At 46.8% G+C, this 24,200-nt stretch overlaps 1 protein-coding gene across 3 annotated transcripts in view; it reads right to left on the reverse strand.

Moving 5' to 3' along the window:
- LOC144102003 (BTB/POZ domain-containing protein 3-like) overlaps positions 1-24,200 on the reverse strand; it is a 145,788-nt gene that overhangs the window by 110,015 nt on the left and 11,573 nt on the right. Inside the window, exons 2-4 of one of the 3 annotated variants that reach the window (XR_013308143.1) lie at positions 15,075-15,157; positions 4,715-4,935; positions 662-1,349 (exon numbers count right to left, since the gene is read on the reverse strand). Coding sequence is in view for 2 of the 3 variants with exons in the window: in XM_077635247.1 (XP_077491373.1) it covers positions 761-1,349; positions 4,715-4,935; positions 15,075-15,157 (893 nt within the window). In the remaining variant the exon portion in view is untranslated. Of the gene's footprint in view, positions 1-396; positions 1,350-4,714; positions 4,936-15,074; positions 15,158-24,200 lie in introns of those variants that run through there. The other 2 variants (XM_077635247.1, XM_077635248.1) reach the window with 2 other exon arrangements.

A 24,200-nucleotide genomic window follows, 5' to 3' on the forward strand; every position in this document is an offset into this window, starting at 1 on the left:
CCTGGCGTTAACAACTGTGGTCTTCCCGCGGTTCTTCAGTTTCGGAGGGAAGCCTCGTTTTTTAGAAGCGTGTTATGGCGTTAATGAAATAGCGCAGGCTGGCACAATTGGTGCTAGTTTGCAACCACTGAGTAATAACACAATTAGAAAATTGGCACATGAATCATCGCATCAGCAATAAGGCATGAAAGGCTTTTCTTTTCACTAGTGTCAAGAAATCCACCTCACGTTAAGGAGAGAAACAACGCCATGCTCAGTGAATATACGTGATGTGTTACTGACGAAGGCTTTAGAAAGATTTACAAAGGCGACAGCGAAAATATATATATATATATATATATATATATATATATATATATATATATATATATATATATATATATATATACCAGCGAATTCAGAAGTACAAGTGTTTATTTTTCGGCTTATACGCGCCAGAATGTCTTCGAACCATTACAACAAAAACGTGGCAACAAATATGCTATGACTCGTAACAGTAACGGTACACAGTCGTATTGTGCGAAAAACTAAATCAGTTGCCAAAAATACACAGGAAATAACATTCTAGGGCTCCACTATATCGGGTAGCCCCAAAGTGGAATGCTGATTTTCGGAAGCTAGTACAAAAAAAACGTTCCATATTGATTATTAAGATGCATACCTTGCACACTGAAGAAAGCCTTCCATGTATCTTAAACCATACACAAATTCGCAACTTCCATTGCTGACCACTTTCAGCCAGCCTTCCCAAAGTCCGGGTCTAAAAGCGCTTCTCTCTAATTTTACAGAAACCAGGAGGCATAGTGGTGGGGTCGTCGACAATGATGTTGCTCAACAATGCTAGCGCCTCATTGTCGTCGAATATACCCCAAGAAGCGGGGCCTCTGGAAAAGTCAGTTGCTGAAATTGCGAGAAATCGAAGCTTGGGGAAAAAAGGCTGCATCATTTCTCGAACGCCGACAGCTGATCCACTGTCCTGCTGCTGCCGATTAGTGCACTGCTGCTGTGCCAGTTCATACACAGCCGAGATCACAGCCATCTCAGAAACACCGGCGACATGGTCGAGCACGTAGTTGACGGTGCACTCAAAGCACGAGACGAAACTGGTCGAGGACAACACCCGAAGGCCTTGTTTCCGAAGCATCTCCCTCGCAGGCGCATCTGCGTCCTGTTCACCCGTCGTGAGAATGTTGTCCAGAAAGGCACACACGTCACCAGGCTGTATATAACAGGCAACATAATCTACACATTGCTGTGCAAGTTCCGGTACCATGTACTTAACAGCCGCTGTTTGGGTGTAGAATGCTTCGCTGACATTTGCTGCCTGCAGTCTGCCGCTGTAGAAGTACCTGCGATGTAGAGAAAGGCCAGCTATTAAAGACAAATACAGGTGATGTACTCAGCATTTGGGATCAACTGAAAGCCATAAAACATCTGTGAAAGAAGGAAGTACTATTTTTATACTCTTCAACCTGTCGCCCGAATGTTTCCGCGATTTAGCATTGTGTAACTGTACTCAGCGTTAAGAGCGACATAGCGCATGCAAATGCCCATCGATCGCCAGTGGGCTAATCGAAAGTTGGATTTTTAAGAAGCGTTAACTAACATTTTATTTCTGCTCGAACCCAGCGTCACGGTCCTAATTAGAGTCGCATTATTCCGCGGACGTGATGCTTAACGCTCGCACGTTTGGAACCCCATTAACGTCTTATAATTTTACTTGTGTTTACTGAATATATATTCTACCTGTATCCTGGATCTCTGGTCCCTAGGTAATGGCACTTGGTCCAAGCTAACCCAGTGCCATTTACTACTACAACATGACAGAAGCGAGCCAAGAGGGTGGCACAACAAAGGAAGCATGTCCTCTGCACTTCCTTTGTTGTAGCGCCCTTTTTCCTGACATCCACCATGCAGGCCTAGAAACTCTCCCAGTACACAGTGTTACTGTTACAATGCAAATAAAAAAGAAGCGACATAGAATACCTGGAAGTAGGGAAAGATGACAAGTCTTCTTGTGTGAAATAGAGATGTGCCTGGTACTCGCAAGAGCTTTCGCGCAGCAGCCAACAAAATACGAGTTAGTGCGGCAAGCTGGTGGAGGTTACCCAACTACATTTTAGAGCGAGAGGTCTACTCCTCGGGGTACACATTCCGTTTATGATGTGAATGAGAAAATGATCTTCAATGCTCCACAAGGCCAGACCGAACTTAATTGCGTGGTAGCATGGTCCAAGCCATACCATAGGTGTCACGTTAAGAGACCTGAAACGGGCAGAGTGGGTGAGGGAACAAATGCGTGTTAATGACATCCTAGACGAAATCAACAAAAAGCAATGGGCTTGTGCTAGGCATGTAATGCGAAGGCAAGATTACCGCTGGTCATTAAGGGTAACGGAGTGGATTCCAAGAGATAGGAAGTGAAGCAGGGGGCGGCAGAAGGTTAGATGGGCGCATGAGATTAGGAAACTTGCAGACATAGGGTGGGAGCGGCTGGCAAAAGACAGGGTTAATGGGAGAGACATGGGAGAGGCTTTTTTCCTGCAGTGAGTGTAGTCAGGCTGATGATGATGATGGCCCAAGCTATGGTAGTATGACCACGTGGTCATATGACTATGACCACTGAGTACCTGACCTTGACCTTCGATTTCAGACAGTGAACACCACATCGACAATGACTTTCAATGCCTCACAAGGTAAACCCAACTTAACTGCATGGTGGTATGGCCCAAGCTATGGTAGTATGACCACTTGATTGATTATGACCATTGGGTACCTTACCTTGATCTCTAACCTAGACATTTTATTTCAGAGAGCGGATGCTTAGCAGACCCTTCGCTCGTATAACTGGGTTCAAGCCACGTTGAACGCCAGACATTTTTTTTCTCGGTGAAACTTTAAAAAAGAACTAAGGACTACTCCATAGAGTTACTGTTCTAAGAGTTTTTTAATGTGGCTCTTTCTGAGTACTTAAGGTTTGTCCAGCAACGAATGACGCATTTATGGCCGAGAAAACTTAATTTGTTTTGTAACTTGGTTCAAACTCGCCAATTCTACCGATAAGGATTGATTTCCGCCGTTCTGAACTCAAAAGGAGAGTCGCTCATCCCCAAGGATCAGCGGCTTAAAATTTTTGTGCGGGGGCGCAGGCACGTATATTGCAAAACAGGATGATGATGGCGATACTTGATTTTGATTTTTTGTATTTGCATTCTTATAAAAGCTCCATTTTAGATTATGGTGGTCCCTTCTTTACTCGAATATCGCAGTCTGTCAACAGAGGCAGATGTCTAACTGTCATCGGTATACATTTACAACACAATATGGAGAAAAAGACTTACAGTGGGAGAAATCACTCGAAACGAATTCAATGAAAAAATGAACACCGCTTCTGGTGTACTGCAAACTGTGCATGCGCCACACGCGGTCAAAAAAGAAGAAAAATTAGACATAACGAACAAATGGTGGCATATATATCCCAGAACATTGACATCCCCTGAACTATTTAGCTGTATAGAAAGAAGAGTGTTCATGCTCTCGATAAACTGAGACAGTCCTCGTGTTGACACTTCCTTTGTGCACTTTCGTTTTAAAAGGCACAGCTAAAATACATACAGCAAGGATAACCATGTACCGTCTCTGCCAAAAGTAACCAGGCAGGCGCGAATGGCCCGGGAGCGGGAGCGCGGTCGTAAGATGGCATTGCGATCGCCGGCGCTCGCTCCCTGACTACCTCTGATGACGCTGCTTGCTGCCCTCATACTCGCTCCGTCGATGATAAACACCACGCAACAATCGTGAAGGCGCAAACAAACGTTAAAAGCGGTAATCTCGGAGCAAGCGCTAGAGAACGCAATGTCATCTCACGACCGCGCTCCCACTCCCAGGCCGTTTGCGCCTGCCTGGTTACTTATGACAGAGATGGTTGCGTTTAAAGCAGTACACCGCCTACATCAATAAAGTAAATTTAACTTGGCTACTCTCCGTTTGCGCATCCACCTCGTATGCGGGAGGCGTGGGGCTCAATCCCCAGTGCTGCCGGGTATCCAGCGGTGATACAGTGGGTCCGAACTTTCCCCTGAGTGATATAAAACTGGTGATGTTCATCATAGAAGTCAGGAACTTTTTTACGGTAGTAGCGCTGCCGAGGACGACGCCTCTCTAGTCACAGTGGCGGTGGATCTTTTAAAAACATCTTGAGATGAACAAGCACAGTTAAAACGTGCGAGCACCTCGCATGCGGGAGGTTCGGGGTTCAATTCCCAATGAGTGCGGATACCCTCCCGTGTTACAATATGTTTCAAGCTTTCCCCTGGTGTGATGCTAGGCTTATGACGAAGAGGAAATCTTGTGCCATGATGATCTTCGGCCACAGATGCCCTTGCGTCATAAAAAATACATCATCATGAAGTTGGCTACTCTGAGGAAGATAAGTGTACAAAGCAAAACACGCAAGCAGTGTCGTTTTCTTCTCTAGGCGAGCCGCAGCAAGAGCACTTGTTTCTCTGCTTTGCCGTTAGTGCGCCAGTTTTTCGTTTCGCAGAGAACGGGTCGAATAAAAGTGACCTACTCCCCAGGGGAAAGCTCCAGTGGCCCTATCGTCAATGTTTCTCCTTCACAGAATTTCGCGCCAATAGCACCGAGAAACAAATCGGCAGAATCGATGGCAATTCACTAAAATTTTCAAGTTCCACGGGAAAATACTGGCACGTACCGAAGCAGGCCATGGAATCCATCTGGGTGCAAGTCAGTGATCGCGATCTTGTCTTCCACTTTGAACCCGCCGTAAAACATGGCTCTGAAGGCTTCATTCTGCAATGCCAGGATGAGACGATGGGCTTTAAAAGACCCACGCTTTCCAGGATAGTGTTGCGATTCGACAGTAAACTCCACGTCAGCAAGCTCTTGAGATTCAAGAAACGTCGTCAACGAGAACTGTAAAAAGAGGTAACGGTAGGTTAGTCCAAGAAAGGGAATGTAAAGATAATCAAAGCACTGAGCAAGCGTCTCTCCTCTTCTGTTTTCGAATAGTAAGGGAGCGCAAATGTTAACAGCACCGCAGTTTATGCTTCAGCGAAGCACTTACTGAAATGGCAGCCCTGTAAGATGTGTCCTTAATATTTAGATTTTTTCACACTGACACCATAACTTCCTTGAATTCATTAGCCTCGCTACAGAGGTGTTGACTTGCATGGATTTCGCTCACAGCTACGTCGGTACAAACTTTTCAACCTGCGGAGAAACAATGCGGGGCTGCCTCTTTTGGCTAGCTCTCGTTTAAGCCTTCAAGCACCCCAGTCGAGCAATGATGCAGGCATACTTAGGCCATTCCTGGTGTCCTGTCATGATTTATTTTTTCAGCTTGCGGCAGCACTCCCAATCGCATCAAGCACCACAAATGAGTTACACACTATGCTGTTGCTAACGTCAAGTGTTGAGCGCCAGCATTAGAACTTGCCAATGAGCTAATCAGTATGTGATGTGGCTGGTTACCGGGAAGAACTGCATCCAATGCGACCGATAATCAACAAGTTTCAAATAGTTTACTAGCATCGTAGGCATGTAGGGCGCGCCGGAAAATAGCAAGCGGAGAGCGTATATATATAGTGGTCAACGTACCCGACCGAGACTTTACAGTAGTACCTTATTCAACTCATGCATGAATATTGGAGCAATCTGGCATGACAGCATTTAGAGATAAAAATGAAAGTAGAAAGCTTAAGGACATCTAAGACTTAGCAATGTCTGCTTTACACAGGGAGTTGAACGTATAAGGCGGGCACAGCTGATACAGAACTAGAGCAATGGAGGGATATGGGGAGGGGCCTTTGTCTGTCTGTCAGTCAGTCAGTCAGTCAGTCAGTCAGTCAGTTTTTGTTTGCAAGAAAATCACATCTTCCTGCGGGTGGCATAGACGTATCATCAATTCAGGTATATTAACCTATAGAGGTCGAAGAGTGTAGAAAAACATGTGGTAAGCATAATTTAGGCTTACAACATGTGGTAAGCATAATTTATGTGGCACACAATAAAATGAACAAGGGCCGAGGAGAAGCCATAGTAAGCTATAGACAAAAGAACATGCTTCGTCCAGGCGAAGGGAAGTCCACTTGCCAACACGTTGTCAAGCGGACTGAGGCCCTAACTTTACTCTTATTTTATTTCAACAGGACCGCACTAAAGGCGCCGCTGAGCAGAAAATCGGCCTCGGCTTTGTGAGCGAAAATTCACCGGCATGGCTATGGCTGTAGGTGTCCAGATAGCAACCTAGACGGCAGGTGTGCCACCTAGGTGATGTGACCTTGCGGCGTGATGAAAACCGGCCCATAGGGGTGTGAGCAAACTGGCCCCGCGGCACTTATATTAATTATTGGTCGCTCGGCAAGAACAACGTGGGCCGCACAAGTTCCTCCGCTGGGACCACGTGTCATCGCGTGGCAGTGGCGATGAAAGGAGGGGTGTCAGAGCTCCCAGGGATCTATGAATGTGAAGTAGAAAATGAGCTTCTGCATATATGAAAATTAACCCACTACGCTATCGCACTACACCCTTAAGGCGGTGCGTGTGTGTCCCCTGCAATTTTATTTTTTGTTTCATTATTCCTATCTTCCTGCCCCCTCTCTGCCGTCGATAATTTGCACTGGTTTTAGGTGTAAACCGTGTGAAACCAGCGTCCTGCGTGCACCTATGTTGCTTAAATGTCAAAAGTGACAGGTGCAGAATAAAAACAAAATTACGGCTTCTGACCTGTGCTTTTGAGTGCTTCAAAAGTATTGCTTCACACAGCTCTGGAAAGAGGGTGACGCCATGATCCGTAGCGATTACTTCAGTATGTTACAATCAGCAGTCATTAATAATATTTCGAGCAGTTTTATTATAAAGTATCCACAATTACATAGCCTCGTGGTAGAGCAGCCGCCTCAGCTTCGGAAGGTGGTGGGTTCGACTCCCACCGTCGGCCGGGTACCCACCGGTTTCCTCAAAATGGGTACAAGCTATGACCCGGCCTGGTGCTCAGCTTACTAGGGTGCATGGCTTGTAAAAGGAGCCTGCGCCTTCAAATCCCGTCACTGTGGGCTTTGGAAAAAAAGGATCACAAATGGCCTTCTACCGCATAAGGCAGATTTAACTTTGTTGACGGCGGAACTTATCGCTGATCCATCAGAGCAACTGTGGTCCAGACCCTTCTCCCAAGCATCTCACCCAGAAGAGCCGAGCACCAGGCCGGTGGAAATCTTGTACCCTTTAAAAACCGGTGGGTACCCGCGGCACTGGGGATCGAACCCAGCACCTCCCGAATGCGAGGCGGATGCTCTACTTCAAGGCCACGCTTCGTTGCTAAAAAGGGCCACAAATGGGCTTCTACCACACGAGGCGGATTTAACGTTGTTGACGGCAGAACTTATCGCTGATCCATCAGAGCATCTGTGCTCAAGACCGTTTTCCCAAGCATCTCACCAAGAAGAACCGAGCACCAGGCCGGGAGAAATCATGTACCCATTAAAAATCGGTTGGTACCCGGCGGCACTGGGGATCGAATCCAGCACCTCCCTAATGCGAGGCAGATGCTCTAGCACAAGGCCATACTTCGGTTACTTCGGCTACTAAATCAGCTTGTATGACAATAAAAAGGAATAAGCATAAATAATTTTCCATACACCATAAATAACATACCACTCACTACAGTCACGGAACATAAATATCTCGGTCTACTAATAACTGATGACCTCCGGTGGAACGTCCACGTGGACATGATTACATGAACAGCTCTAAAACGACTCTTTTTTTATTAGACGACGTCTGCGACTAGCGACTAGCCCGTGCCCAGACTAATCTATTAGCATACAACACTTCGGTTAGATCTGTCTTAGAATATGGCAAGGTCATTTGGTCCCCTCATACTAATCAAAATATTGCCAAACTCGAAGCAGTTCAAAGAAAAGCTGTCAGATTTATGTTTAACAAATACCAAAAAACTGACTCGCCAACAGAAATAATGAAACGTGAGGGGATACATACACTCCAAATACGTAGTAAACTCGCGCAACACAAGATGATGTATCAACTAATTCATCACCAATTAAAACTTGACGTTACTAAATATATTTCCTTTTCTAAAGCAAGATCGACGTGTCACAAATGTTCTAATACACTTAACGAGTACCCTTTCCACACTGACTGCCTCAAATACTCATTTTTTCCGTTTGCCGCTCGTGAATGGAACAGACCAAACCCTTCAATAACTAGCAGCTCATCGTTAGGAAAGTTCAACGCTGCTATCGAGAGCTCGGTACTTAATTAGCAAATATTTTTGTGTGTGTGTGTTTTCTGTGTTGCTAATATTGCTTGCTATTCTGTGTGCCTTTTTAATGTTAACTTTGTGCAGCTATGCACAGACTACCAGTATTGTTTTCGGAACTATTGCGATGTAACTTCTGTCATGACGCCTATTGTGAGATTAATTTGCCTTGTTTCGATATGGTTATGATACAGTTCGTTGTATTGTTATTCTGCGTTGTATTTTTGGTTGTACTTCCATAGTTAATTCCAGTGCCTTTGCTGTGCCCTTACTATTAGTTGTCTATTTTACGATCTTCACCAAAATGATGTATTTTTTGAACTGTTATTACTAACCCTATTTTGCCCTCCTGCAACAATCCCAAATGGGATTAGCAGTATGTATAAATAAATAAATAAATAAATAAATAAATATAATACTAAATATTTATATTACGAAATCGCAGCACTCGAGTTTAACAAAACTTGTTCGGTGGCTTACGCGATCGGACGCTTTCCAAAAGTCAATGAAGACACTAAGCGAGAAGCTTGCGCACAAAGGACTCTTAAATTTCTTATTTTCGGTCGATAAAGGCGATTTAAATCCTGCTCTTAAACATTTGCTGTCTACCCTTTAGTACAATGTTTATCAGAGAACCCTGATATTTGCAAATATTGCATTTTTTAAACACTTAAAAAATGGTTACAATGAATATTAGATGAAAATCTGGCCGATCATTTCTGCCTAGACCCTTCTGAACAACAGCAACTTTGACAATCTGCATCTTTCTAACGAACTCTGGGTGTTCGAGGCAGCAACTAAAGATGTGTTCTCATGCTTGACAATAACATTACCATTCACAATATTAAGCTGATTGTCGAACTCTTAAGGTGAGGTTTTCGGCAAGGCTTTTCTTCACCTTCATTTATCAAAATACTACCAGAATTTAGTGCGCCCATTCCCGGTCATGTATACTCACTTAAAGTCGATTCAAGTGGAGATAACCATCAAATCGCACATTTTGTAGAGAGCCAGCACCCGTACCCACACGGCCACTAAGGCACTATACCGACGTGAATAGCATTTTCAGGCCAGTTACTACGGCCGCGCCTTAGACAACGCATTCCCATATTGCGCTATCTGTGGAAGACCGGATGCATGGTATCTTTGAAGCCATTTTTTTTTTCGGAACCGAGAGCTTCGCGCATTCCTGAAGATGTACCTGAAACATGTCTGAGCGCAAATTGTGACACGTCACTAGAAAGCATTTAATCTTTAACATATGTCTTTATACAGACGTTACCTATACACAGATGTATAGTTAGGCATATAACTTGCTTCAAATTGTCAGCACGTAACCCTTCAGTGGTATTGAAAATACACATGCTCATATTGCACGCTAGGGTACAGGCTAAGGCGAGAACTGAACCGCTAGCTTTATTAGACTGGCTTGTCTATACTCTTGCAGAGTTCAGAGTACTTACTTACACAGCGACATCAGCCTCATCGGAAGTTTCGCGTAAGCACTTCTGTGCTTTTCGCCCACGAGTCGTAGCAACAAAGGATGCGGGCATTGCGGCCTAAGCAGAAGTGTTAAAAATACCTGTGGCCACTTCAAGCAGACACGGTTCAGCTTAAGCCCAAAGCACGGCAGCAGATGGCAGCCAACCTAAACGAATACCAATAGCCATTTCACAAACCACCGGTTTCATTGCCATATGTAATTTTTGTCAAAGACGAGAGAGGGATTAAAAGGAAGGGGGAAGACAGGGATGTTAACCAGAAGGGTGTTCTGGTTGGCTACTCTGCACCGGGGAAGAGGGAACCACTTTATTCCTTAAACCATACTGGTCTTAACGGGCAATTTCTCCCTAGCCATATGTGTTATCAGCTGTGTTACAGCACTGTCAAATTCAGGTGCAACCGGACTAATTTGATGGTCGAGTTCTGAATCACTTTAGAATAAAGAAGTCAATCGCCCTGCATCACATTTGTTTGGATGTAGCCTTAGTGGTCAGTATATACCACTTAAGCAATAGAACATATAACAAATAATACAAATATTAGGAAGCACTAATACCGTATTTACTCGCGTAATCCTCGCACTTCTTTTCCCTGAAAATCAACGCGAAGTTTGGGGGTGCGATAATTATGCGGGGAAAATTTTCAAGCAAATGTTTCGGAGTGTTAAATGCAAAGATGAATGGGTGCAAGATCAGGATTGTCAGGTCCGCAATTGTAAATACAACGAAAACATTACTTTCAAGCGTAACTTACCTTCGTTATGAAAGTACAGGGTGAACGTAAGCTCAAGCTGCTAAAGCACTTTATTTGCCGCGCGCAACCTCCCCGTCACTACTCGCGTTGCGTACGTCCTGCAGGCAATTCTACTCTTCATCAGAGTCCGTGTCGACACTGGAATCGATGGTTTCTTCACCTTCCGATGCTTCTTCGTCGTCCCACACCAGGTGGTCCTCGGTCGCATCCAGGGCATTCGAAATTCCTGTTTTCTTGAAGCTTCTGGCCACCATGTTTACATCAATCATCCCCCATGCCTCTGATACCCAGCTGCACAGCAGCTCCACGGACGGTCTTTTGATCTTGCCGCCTGGCGTCAGAGCATGTTCTCCTTCGGCCATCCATTCTGAGTACAGCCTCCGGACGTTATCTTTAAATGGCTTGTTCAAAGATACGTCAAGAGGCTGTAGCATTGATGTGAGGCCGCCAGGTATAACAGCCAGGTACGTGCGCAGTTCCTTGAACTTCGCCCGAACCGACTCTTGAAGATGGCCCCGAAAGCTATCAAGCATGAGGAGCGACGGAAAAAGAAGCGCTCCCGGTCGCCGCCCCCACACAGTCTTCACCCAGTCCACCATAAGGTCCGCGGTCATCCACCCCTTAGACGCGCACGTGTATACCACGGGGGAGCTTTCCTTTCGGGATGGTCTTCCGCTTGAAAATGACGTACGGTGGGAGCTTCCGCCCGTCCGTCGTCACGCCTAGCATGACCGTGCACCTCTGTTTTTCGGCACCTGTAGTCCTGACGTGCATAGTCCGAGCGCCTGTCTGTTCGACTGTCCTGCTGCTGTGCATATCGAAATTCAGCGGAGTTTGGTCCGCATTCCCTATCTGGGAGAGCAAGAAGTTTTTCTCCAGCCGGATCCTGATAACGAATCGATGGAAGTCCACTATTTTCTCTTCATAGGCTGCGCGCAGGCGCTGGCAAAACGTCGTTCGCCTTCTGAGCGAGAGTCCATTGCGCCGCATAAATCGTGTGGCCCACCCGTTACTAGCGCGGAAGTCTTGCAACGGGATGCCCTCCTTTCTTACGATTACGAGCGCCTGGTTCCGTATCAAATCAATCAACACAGCACACCCATCCGCTCGTCGAGCCTTGATATATTCCAGTAAAGAGGATTCGACGGCAGGAAATTTCCCAGTCTTCGGTCCACGGAAGGCCCGGCGCGTCTTACCAGTCGTCTTGAGTTCGTCGTGCTGCCGTCTCCGGACGCAAAACTCGTTGACGCCGAAGTGTCTGCTGGCGGCGCGGTTGCCATGTTCCAACGCATACTCAATAGGTTTTAGCTTAAAAGCAGCTGTGTAGCTTGCGTAGCGTCCCATGGCGAAGCGGCACAAAGAGCACGGTGCAACACGAAAACAAGGCAAACGAGGCCTAAGAGACACCGGAGAGCTGGAGACACCTTCGCAAATTGGCGTAGCGGTGGTGAGTGGCGGCGGTGGCAGCGGATGATAGCACAGTACCGCCGCCTAGTAGCACGCGCGCCCACCCATGGCAGTTAGTTGTGGCCGCAGTCAATAGATGGCGATGCCTACGACAAGCAAGGGAAAGGGCAGAGAAGAAGGTTCCTAGTGGCACATCAACAGGACCAGATGGTATCCCGATTATGTTGTTAAAGAATTTGGACCAAAATCCAAGCAAACATTAATACAGGTAGTGAACAAAATGATAGTGGATGAGAAAGTCCCCGATGAATGGCGATTAAGTAGAATGAACATTATATATAAGGGAAAGGGGGACAAAGCAGACGTAAGTAACTACGTCCCATAACAGTGACATCTGTGGTTTACAGGGTGGTGATGCAAATTATAAAGAATAGACTGCAGGCTTGGGCGGAGAACGAGGGGGTGTTAGGGGAACTACAGAATGGGTTCCGGAAACAAAGGAGGTTGGAGGACAATCTATTTCATTGACACAGTGTATACAAATTGCGGAAAAGGAACATAGGCCCTTATGGCTAGCATTTCTGGATGTTACGGGAGCCTATGACAACGTTACTCAGGAGCATTTGTGGGACATACTGGGCACATTGGATGTGGAAAATGGAGTAATTAATCTTTTAAAAGATATATATAGAGGTATGTGAGCGCTCATAAAATGGGAAAAAAATGTATCAGGGCCTGTAGAGATACAGCGGGGGCTTGGACAAGGATGTCCTCTCTCCCCTTTGTTGTTCATGTTGTACCTGCAAGGGTTGGAGACCAAGCTAGAGGGGAGCGGACTAGGCTTCAACCTATCTTTTTTCAAGCAAGGGGAATTGATTAAACAGACATTACCGGGACTGATATACGCGGACGATATAGTGATAATGGCTGACAACAAGGAAGACCTGCAGAAGTTGTTAGACATATGCAGTACAGAGGGAGATAGATTAGGCTTCAAGTATAGTAAGGAAAAATCTGCGGTCATGACATTTAATGAAGAGGGCGGCGAGCATAGAATACAGGAGTTCGTACTAAAAGTAGTGAATGAGTACAAGTATCTTGGGGTGTAGATAAATAACAGTGTTGAGTACCTGACAGAGCATGAAAAATATGTAATGAATAAAGCTAGTAGGAATGCAGCTGTCATGAAAAATAGGGCACTGTGGAATTACAATAGGTATGAGGCGGTAAGAGGGATCTGGAAAGGGTTGATAGTCCCTAGCCTGACCTTCGGTAACGTGGTCCTCTGTATGAGGCCAGATGTTCAAGCAAGGCTGGAAATTAGGCAACGGGGAGTAGGGAGGTTAGCTTTGGGAGCACATGGCAATACACCAATTCAGGGGGTACAGGGTGATATGGGATGGGCGTCTTTCGAGAGCAGAGAGGCTAGCAGTAAGATAGCATTTGAGGAACGATTGAGAAAGATGGAGGAAAAGCGGTGGGCTAGGAAAGTTTTCAGATGCCTGTATATAAAGAATGTTGACACGAAATAGAGAAAGCGAACTAGAAAATTGACAAGCAAATATCTGGACAGCAGTAAGGGGGCAAATCAGCAATTATCGGTTAAGAAAAAGGTTAAATAAGCAGAGAGAGCTTTGTAGAAAACAGGGATGCCGACGAAATCGGCACTGGGAACATACCGGACCTTTAAACAGGAAATTGTCAAAGAAAATATCTATGATAATTGTAGGGGAAGTTCTTTGTTGTTTGAGGCCAGGACTGGAGTTTTGCGGACTAAGACGTAAAGAGTTAGGTACCAGGAGATAGACACTTTGTGCATTGCGTGCGGAGAGGAGGAGGAAACGGCTGAACACTTGATACTTTTCTGTAAAGGGCTTCAGCCTACAGTGGAAAGCAGCGGGGCTGACTTACCCAAGGCATTGGGGTTTAGGGATAGTGAAGGGAAAGTGGATTTTAAGAGGTTAGAAGTAACCAAGCGAAGCTTATCTGATTGGTGCCTAAAAGCAAGACAGGAGTAAAATTTCACAAGACATGGCTAGGTGGCTTAAGCCACCGCCCGATGTAAAGGGTTCAGCCGTGTCCATCCATCCATACATCCAGATGGCTCGCGGCAGTAATTTTGGGGGCGCGATGATTTTGCGGGGAAAAAGAATTTCCAATTTTTGATAGCCAATGTGGGGGTGCGAGCATTACGCGAGTGCGAGCATTATGGGAGTAAATACGGTACGTCAAAGGATTGGTAATGATGTCGCTATATATGTTGTTATTTTACCACGCCTTCATTTTTATTTTCTAAAGAAACGACCGCTCCGGAGCACACCTTTGTAGCGACTCATGTTTTTCATTCCACAACATAAGGCTGTGGCAAATTTTTCCTCCTGCGCCTGCGAAGCTGTACTGATCATCGGCACAACCTATTTAACTTTGCATATGGTATAAAGACACACCTGCCAATAGATGCGATGTAGCGGCAAAATGAATGCGAGTGTCTTCAACTACAAACACGGCACTTGAAAAAACTGGAACTATACCCATACCCATATATGTCATAATGGTCATTCTCCACTTTACATTCGTAGGTCCCTGGGAGTACTCACACCACTCCTTCCGCAATGGTGCAGCGGTTAAGGGACGCACCGCCACCTTTCGATGGCAGATGCTCCAATCGGTGCAGCTCCTGCGACCCAGGTTGCTCTTCGCGGGCAACCTCTCGCGACCAATAACTAATTTAACTGCCACCTGCAACGGTAGTCAGTTTGCTCACAATCCGAGGGGCCAGGTTGTGACGACGCCACAAGGTCACGTGGTCTACGTGGCCCACCTATGTTGCTTCTCCAGGGACTTGTCGCTCACAATGCCGACGGCTACGACGTCAGATTTTCTGCAGAACGTGAGCCTTAACGCTGTTGCGTTAATGGTAGCGCTGCGCCTCGCCGATCTCGATGCTTATACGTCTCTTATAGCTCAATCCGACGTCAATACATTCCTGTTCATTTAGCTCAGGAAGGCCCGACTCTTCGGTCACCACACCCACCAGGGTGTAATTTCGAACGGGGCAGATCAAATCACTCCTAACTATCTGCCAAATGATACAAATAAACTTACAACTCACCTCAGATTCGAATGCCTGGGTCTGGGTTGCAGCCGGCAAGAGGATGTAGTTATCGAAGCCGGAAAAGGACTTGCAATAGCAAGCTGAAATGAAACGCAGCAAATAAAGAGTACTAAGGACCACACACAAAATCTCCAAAACGAACGTGTTGTGACTCTCAAAGCGCGTATAACTTGACACCAACGTAAGAATAAAGCGTTCCACTATTGGTACAGCTGTGCAGGATGAGAGCGGTCACAAAATATATAGATGGTATGATTTCAGCATTAAAGTAAAACGATCAGGCTATGTTTTTTATGGCAACATCTAACTACTAAACATACTGGGAATAAATGTTTTTCCTGTGGTCATCATCATAAGCCTTACAACTCCCACTGCACTTCTTACTCTCATCCTCCTATCTAACTTTATGCCGCCCCTACCACGCTTGCCTTCTCTTGGAACCCACCCTGTTACCGTTCCGAACCAGCGGTTATGTTGCCTTCGCATTATATGTCCTGACCAAGCCCATTTCTTCCTCTTGATTTCGAGTAGGATGTCGTTCACCCGCGTTTCTTCCCTCACCCACTCCGCCCGCTTCCGGACTCTTAACGTTACACCTATCATTTTTCATTCCATAGCTCGCTGCGCTGTCTTTAACTCGATCTGAACCCTTTTTGGTAGCCTGCACATCTCTGCCCCATAGGCGAGTACCGGTAAGGTACAACCGTTGAATACTTTTCTCCTGAAGGATATTGGTAAATTGCCATTCCCGATCTGAGAGAACCTTCCATATGCGCTCCTCTCCATTCTTGTTCGTCTAGTTATTTCGCTCTCAGAATCCGGATCAGCGGCCACAACCTGCCCTAAATAAACGTATTCCATTACCCCTTATTATGGAGGCAAAACGCAAAGGCGCCCCTGTGCTGTGGGATGTCAGTGCACATTAAAGATCCCCAGGTGGTCGAAATTATACCGGAGCCCTCCACTACGGCACCTATTTCTTCCTTTCTTTCCCTCCATCCTTTATCCCTCCCCTTGCGGCGTGATTCAGGTGTCCAACAATATATATGACAGATACCGCGCCATTTCCTTTCCCCAAAAACCAATTATTATTATTATTATTATTATTACCACTTCCAGCACCTAGATACTGTTACGAACGGCGACAGCCAGTCTAGTTTAGCAACGGTGACAGCAAGCCTCGCCTGTTGGCAGTTTGCAAAGCTGTTTCTACAGCGTGCCTCCGATCGCTCCCAGGCCTGCCGTCAAGGACCATGCGGAATGGGCCAGTTACCGAGATTTGCCCGGTCGGAGTATGGGACCCGAAAGAGCGGATGCCTGAAGTTTCAGCACACCCGAACCCCGTTCTGAAGTCTCCCACGCCGCCGCAGCAAGCAAGCGGTCGTTACCTTCCCCAATCGCCGTGACTATGTCGGGGAACTAAAGGGGCTCGTTTCCGGTGGCTTTTGCGCCGTTGTAGGCACCGCGGCGGGCTGGCGGGCATCGTACTCAACCATCAGAGGCATTGCAGGAAAAACTACCACTTCTAGGTTTGTCTTCCCGGCCTTGCGTGTCATTTATCATCTGATAAAGCACAGGTGTCAGCAACGCCTGGGAACCTTGAGCTGGCCAGAGGACATTACTCCGACGGCATCCTCTTCTCTCCCAGGCTCAACATGTGATGGGGACGTGCCCATATGTGCGGTGGTGTGAGTTTGTGCGAACAAGTGAAAATTTCAGGCCACTCCCACCTCGGCGAGGGCGTCCTCAACCTTGGGAATCTAGGGAAGATGAACGCTATAAAACTTGACAGCGAGTGCATTCTAATAGATCTCCGCTTTTGATGCTCTCTTCTGATCTTTACGCTTGTAAAACTGTAAATAAACCCACTGTACAGTTTCCTCCTTAACGGAGTCCGACAACGTCCTTCGGAGACGGGACCTGCGGTGCTGAACGAGTTAGCCTACTCAAGGGCCCCTCCATCTCCAACTCTGGTGGCACCGGTGGTGTTGAAGCGCAACCGCCATCACTAATGACCTGCGGTGGGGCTGAAGCCCCATCTCCAACACTGGTGGCCTGCGGTGAGTTTGAAGGGCTAACTCCAACACTGGTTGGCAGCAGCTTGGATGCACCTTTCGACATCGTGGTTTCTCTACGGGTGAGCTTTTGGGCTTTTGCTATGGGATTCGCCAGGCTTCCTATTTGCAGAGAATAATCTTGAACCTCTGGTAATCGAGTGTTTGTCAATTGAGAGTGGTTACTCTCGCGACATATTTTTAGACAGGAGAGCCAAAGATGAGTAAGCGAGGTGAGGGACCTAATGTAATTGCCGAAGTCGGACTTGCTGTTGTTATGCGAGGAACTGTCAGTACAATTTCAAAGCAATATAACAAAACTTGAGCTACGCAAGACCATTTACAGGCATGTCGAGAATAACGATCATCTTGTAAATACGTGGAAGTTGGTACAGGAGGAAACAACACGTAAAGAGAAAGCCGACCAAGAGGAAAAAGCACGTAAGGTTAGGCGTTTTTTATGGAGGAAAAACGCTAAGGCGCCCGTGTGCTGTGCGATGTCAGTGCACGTTAAAGATACCCAGGTGGTCGAAATTATTCCGGAGCCCTCCACTACGGCACCTCATTCTTCCTTTCTTCTTTCACTCCCTCCCTTATCCCTTCCCTTACGGCGCGGTTCAGGTGTCCAACGATATATGAGACAGATACTGCGCCATTTCCTTTCCCCAAAAACCAATTATTATTATTATTATTATTATTGTTATTATTATTATTATTATTATTATTATTATTATTATTATTATTATTATTATTATTATTATTATTATTATTATTATTATTATTATTATTATTAGGGAGGAAGCTGATCGGGAGTCGGAAGAAGAGAAGGAACGAAGTAGCGAAGAGCGACGCTATCTCCGTCCAGACAGGGCCCTTAACGTTCCAGTCCATCGCCGAGTCGGACAGACGTGACGCCGTAAGACAGCATTGTGAAATGGCGCACAACCGATATGGAGGGTACAAGAAAAAGCGCGGCCAAAGGAAAGTGGCCATAGAGACTGCCACAGAGTTAGCTAGGTGCGTCTCCGCGACAGCCCGTTCAGAAAACGTGAGCAAAGGGCACGGATGGCGTCGGACAAAGCTGAGCCAAAAGAGAGTCCCCACAGAAGCTAAACAGACCACCGCTCAGTTTGATAGTCAACCTGCGATTAAGGGTAGAGAATCGGAGTCTAACAGGAACGGTCGATTTAGAAGAGCTCCGAAGACGGGCTTTGCAGTTACAACACAAACCATTGCCGAGTTTAAGCGCGAGGACGCTAGAAAGTGGCCTGTAAAGGCGACTAACCGGCATGGGTGAGAAAGGCGTCACTGCGGCGTCAGTGAACAAGCCAGCTGTAGGTGTATTGAAACGCAGTATTGAAAGCCCCGCAGAGAGAGAGAGGACGAGAGTCTGATTCTAGGCAATCAGTGCGTTTCAGAGGAAATCAGAGCGATAAGCAGGCGGCGGAGGACTACCTTCAGGGAAGCAAACTGCCCAACTCGGGGGCAGCTGATGGTCCGTCTGTCAGCTGTGTGGAGCTGAGACTCTGCTGCGAAAGCAAGGAGGTCAGCTTTGAATTGGATGAAGGTTTCCGAGGTGCGACTGAAGAACTAGAGGACGCTAGTTTTGATCAAGAGACGTGCACGGAACAGTCTAGGCGGAAAATGGAAAAAGCAAGGACTAAGAAAAAAACAGATGAATTGTCAAGCCCTATACGCAGCTGCGCAGACAGGTGATAATGTTATTACACATGAAAATGAGGCAGAAGGCAAATGAAATCCCTCCCGCATTGTACCTTGCTAAAGGTACAATGACCGCAGTAATGGAAAAGAAAGAGTGCGTTTTCCGTCCAGAACTGTACAAAATGCTTCAAGGTGCATCAGCCTGCAAGAAGACTCGGACCACGCATGCCTGATAAATGCGCGGTGAGAGAAGAGGCAAAGCAGCCCGAGAGATCAGAAGGCGGTTGGTTGCGCAACACTCGGCGCATGCGAGCGCAGGGATCGTGCAACACAGACCACACATACAGGCTTTTCTCGCGCGAACTAGAGACGAAAGATGGGTCTTTCACTTTCGGCGCTGGATTCCAGGAAGCGCGCAGGGCAAAGGGGTAGCCGGACTTGCTTGGGGCGAGAACAAAGAGCAGCTGCTTGCGCTGGGCACAGCATATTACCCAATGTCGGTTCTCGCCTTTGCATGCCCTACCAAGGCCTTCTGAGCGCGTCGAGAGTTTGTGGAGATGAGAGTAGTGACCAGGAATGTTTTTTCAGTTGCCTTCTGTCATGTTTTGACAGCAGTAGAATCAGAGCGCGACCCCGTACCAATCCTTTCAACGCCGGGGTGGTGAATCAGCTTTCATCCCGCGTAGCCATTCGAAGTAGCAGTTTTTTTTTGTTTTTGTGAAATCGAAGAAGGAGACAACTTTTTTTAGGTTAAAGATTTGGATATGATCAGCCGTTACTTTTTCTTATAACTTCGATAATGGTTATTGTGTCATTGACTTAGCAATGTAGAGTGTCAAGTTGCCGTGATACCAAATGACAAGGGCACTCACTGGAGTGTAGCTAAGAGTCGTGTACATGAGACGTAGGTTCCTTAATTCGAACCGTTCGCGACAGTATAGCTAATGCATTGTAGAGGCAGGGAAAGTACGCATATTTGTCCGCATTTGAGTACTTGTGCTTAGCGGCGCCTGGTTAGTTAGCCGATTGTGGTATTCAGAGATTAACCTAATGAAGTGAGGTTGCAGAGTTTTGTGCAGAACAGCTTAGAGAGCTTTGAGTACAGATAATGGTACGAGGTGCAGAAATGACACAGTGAGTTTAAGGGAAGTCTGTCGCCAGTACGAAAATGAGTAAGGATTGTGATGCGCAGTCGCATCACAGAGATTTGAACTCGACCATTGATTCTCAGTCTCGAGCGTTCAAGCTTCTTGAGAAGAACATGTAGATTATTCTGAGCGTGAGCCAAATTTAAGCACTTTCGACATTCGGGTGGTATAGGGGGATCAGAGCTTTCATAAGGAATGGAGTTTCACTTCAAAATATTGTAGGCTTTTATGCACTACCGCTCATCGTAATACACAGCAGTCTGTCTTTGGCGATCTCAGACGTGACGCGAACGCTCGCTTTGACCCTAAATTCGGGCAAAGCTGAGGGGTCACTATTCTGGGGAAGGATTTTGTTTGGCACTAGAGGGATGCCCGGTGGCTCCTGAGTGAATTCCGAGCGCTGACATGAGGAGCAGTGCATTGCTGTTGTTTGGAACGTCCCACCTGTGTTTTCCTTTGTTGGTGGTTTGGTGCTTTGGGTTTTGCCTAGGGAGTTGAAGTCGCAGGCCAGGAAATGAACAGGGACGTAAGCCCATCTCTTCCTGCCCAGCGGTCAGTAACGCTGGCCAATCGAGATTTTTCGGGCCGAGGAGGAGCTGTTACGAATGGCGACAGCCAGTCTGCTTTAGCAACGGCGACAGCAAGTCTGGCCTGTTGGCAGCAACCATTTATGCTTCTACTGGGTGGCTCCGAGCAACTCGATGGTGATCGCTCCCAGGCCTTGCGTCAAGGACCACGAGGAATGGACCCAGGAGTCAGCTGGTTCCAATCACCGAGCTTTTCCCGGTCGGAGTATGGGACCCGAAAGAGCGGATGCCTGAAGTTTGAGCACAGCCGACCCCCTTTCTGAAGTCTCCGACGCCGCCGCAGCGAGCAAGCGGCTATCTTCCCCAATCGCTGACTATGTTGGGCAAAAAAAGGGACTGGTTTCCGGTGGTTCTTCGGTGTTGTGGGCACCGCGGTGGGCTGCCGGGCATCATCCCCAACCATCACAGGCATCGCAGGACAACCGACCACTTTTCGGCTTCTCTTCCCGACCTTGCGCCTCAGTGGTCATCTGATAAAGAAGAGGTGTCGGAAACGCGTGGGAACCTTTAGCTGGCCAGAGGAAATTACTCCGACGGTATCCGTCTCTCTCCCAGGCTCAACATGTGATGGGGACGTGTCCATATGTGCAATGGTGTGATTTTGAACGAACAAGTCAGAGTTTCAGGCCACACCGTGACAGATGAGCAACGACAGAATCAACTGGGGCGTTCCAGTTCATGTGATTGTGGGAAAGTATTCCTAAACTTTTAATCATTTCTTTGAATTCTAATTTGGTGCTATCAAGCTTTATGTCGAAGTTCTGAATAATTTCTGATCGCCTTGCATGAAAAGAACGGCTTTAGTTTTTTTCAGTATTTAAAAGTAGTACATTATTTTCAATGCAGGAGGAAGAGGAGGGACCTTAATGGAACAGGAGAGGCCTGCCTGGTTGTCAGCCTGGCATGCTATTGCAGGTGAGGGTGACAGAAGAGTAGATTAGAGAAGAGGGTGGTGAAAAAAAGAGGAAAATAGAAAAAGAAAGGGTGAATGGTGTTATCAAGCACACTCACGCGCTCAAAAACACACGCGCACACACACTCAATACTGTCAAGGAATGTCCACCAAACCCGTGTCTCTTAAAAACATCAAAAATGTTTTTGTCCCGCGCACACCCGAAGCCGCGTCCCTCCAGAGTCCAAGGACGTGCTCCAGGTGCACGGGGCCCTCCTGTTAGAGTCCTAAAGCACTTGAAAGTGGCTTGCGATAATTTGTGAAGACTGGGCAGCGGAAGATCAGATGCGGAAGATCTTCGGGCAGACCACATGTGGGGCACAGAGGGCTACTTGATGCACCAATTTTATGTAAATAGGATTTAATGAAGGCAGCGTCCAGGCGAATTCGGTGAAGGCAATTTTGATCACGTCTATCAATATTGCGTGGCATGCGGAAGTCACAAGTGGGGTCGATACGTAGAAGGTGTCTATATTGATGCTGCAGATCAGACCACGAAGAGCGTTGCATGTGCCAGGATTGTGCAGTTAGAAGCCTCGCGCCATCACAGCGAGAAAATGGTATAGGTAGGATCAAGGAGGTGTCGCGCTGCGCTGACCTCACTGCACCATCAGCGTGATCGTTGCCTGCAAGGCCACAGTGAGCAGGTAACCACTGCAGCACAACACGGTGGCCAAGCTCACAGGCCTCGGAGTGGAGTCTGTTTAAGTCATCGGCCTTCGAGAGTAAGACTAGTAACACCTGGAGAACGTGATTTGCGATCAAGTAGTTGATTTTCATCCAGATTTGAGAGCTTCCACCACAATTTTCGCTTATGAACTCGTTGTGCAGATATTGTCTTTTTTCCTTTCTTAAGTAAGTAGTTTATTACGATACTTTTTGAATCTTTGTCGATCAAGCAGCGACTTTGTTTTCAGAAATTTCTTGAACAACTTGGATTTCTTTTTAATCATATTAAAAGATTCATGGTTGATCGAAGGTTTACGATTTCTTCTTGATTTCTTAATTACCTTTTCTTTAAAATGTTCATTATATAATGACTGAAAACGAGAAATGAATAGCTCATATGCATCATCGACTGCATCAGAAAAAAATACACCATTACAACATGCGTTTATAATACTTCAATGAAACGCTTCAAGAGTCATGGGTGTGATACACTGTGTTGTTTTCACGGCGGGTAAGTTAGTTGTTTGCTTTTTGATGCCTCGTATAAGTACATAAATCGGCTAGTGGTCTGTCACAGCATAGAACTCCGGAGAAAACATAATTACTACTGATGTTGGTCAAAAAGATATCAAGAAGGGTAGCACTTTGCATTGTAATGGGGGTTGAAGTTAGGGTTAAAATAAGATGTCCACTAGACTCTACCGTTGATACAAACGTCAATTGAGCAGGAGATGGCTTCAGCAAGTGGATATTGTCACGCGTGTATGAGGGAGATCACAGATCACGGAAAACAGGGGCGGGCTTCAACGAACGATGTTGTTTTTGTTGCCTTGGTGACATGGCACATACCCACGATGAACGTCTTGACCACAGCTCCAGATCGCTGTCACTTCCACTTCCTCTTTTTGAGGCGGCGCATGCTTCAGGCCAGCGCTAAGCGAACATGCGGAATGCACTGCGTCACTGGCTCCCCGGATAGGAAGAGCATTGTCCCGATGCATAAGCTGTTTGTTAAAAAAAATTCACTAGGTGAAGCGTGATGAGCGCGCGAAATTCCAGCTCTACCGCTCATAGTAAGGCTTGAGACGAACAACGTGTGCCACCTCACGGTGCAGGGATAGCCGTGACTTCTGCTCATAGTTGAGGTCTCCAATTGGCCTGATCACTTTGTAGGGTCCAAATACCGACAGAGGAGCTTTCCGCTAAGTCCGCGTCGGCGAATGGGAAACCAGACCCACACACGGTCTCCTGGTGTGTACCGAGCATCACGGCGTCGGAGGTTATACTATTGGGCATCTAGGCATTGTTGGTCGAGAATCCGCACTCTAGCCAGCTGACGAGCCTCTTCAGTGAGGTGCAGGAAGGTGTGAAGATCCGCATTCGGGTTGATGTCATCAACATGCGGTAACATGGCGTATAGCATCGTAGTCACGTCGCGGCCGTAAAGGAGATGTAACGGTGGCATGTTTGTCGTTTTCTGTACGACTGTATTGTATGCGAAGGTGATGTATGGGAACACTTCGTCCCAAGTTCTGTGCTGAACTTCAACATATATTGACAGCATGTCACCTAGTGTTTTGTTTAATCGTTCCGTTAAGCCGTTCGTTTCAGAGTGGTAGGGTGTCGTCTTTCGTTGGTTTGTATGACTGTGGCGTAAAATCTGCTCTAGGAGTCAGCCATGAATGCTGTACCCCTGTCGGTGATTAGGACCTCCGGTGCACCGTGACGCAAGACGATCTGATGGATGAAAAATTTTGCCACGTCGAGGGCTGTGGCGCTTGGCAGAGCTTATGTTTCCGTGTATCGTGTCAGGTAGTCTGTTGAAACGATGACTAACTTGTTCCCCGAATGAGAAAGAGGAAATGGGCCCAGCATGTCCATCCCGATCTGCTGGAAAGGCAGCGATGGTGGTGCTATAGGCTTCAAGAATCCAGATGGTTTGGTTGAGGGCACTTTGCAACGCTGACAGCCTCGGCACGTTCTGACGTAGTGTGCAAAGTCTTTGATCCTTGAAAGCGTGCGGGCTACACCAAAATGTCAAGTCGGTTCAT

This window comes from Amblyomma americanum, chromosome 8 (assembly GCF_052857255.1).
Source record: "Amblyomma americanum isolate KBUSLIRL-KWMA chromosome 8, ASM5285725v1, whole genome shotgun sequence".
NCBI classification, from domain to species: Eukaryota; Metazoa; Arthropoda; class Arachnida; order Ixodida; family Ixodidae; genus Amblyomma; species Amblyomma americanum.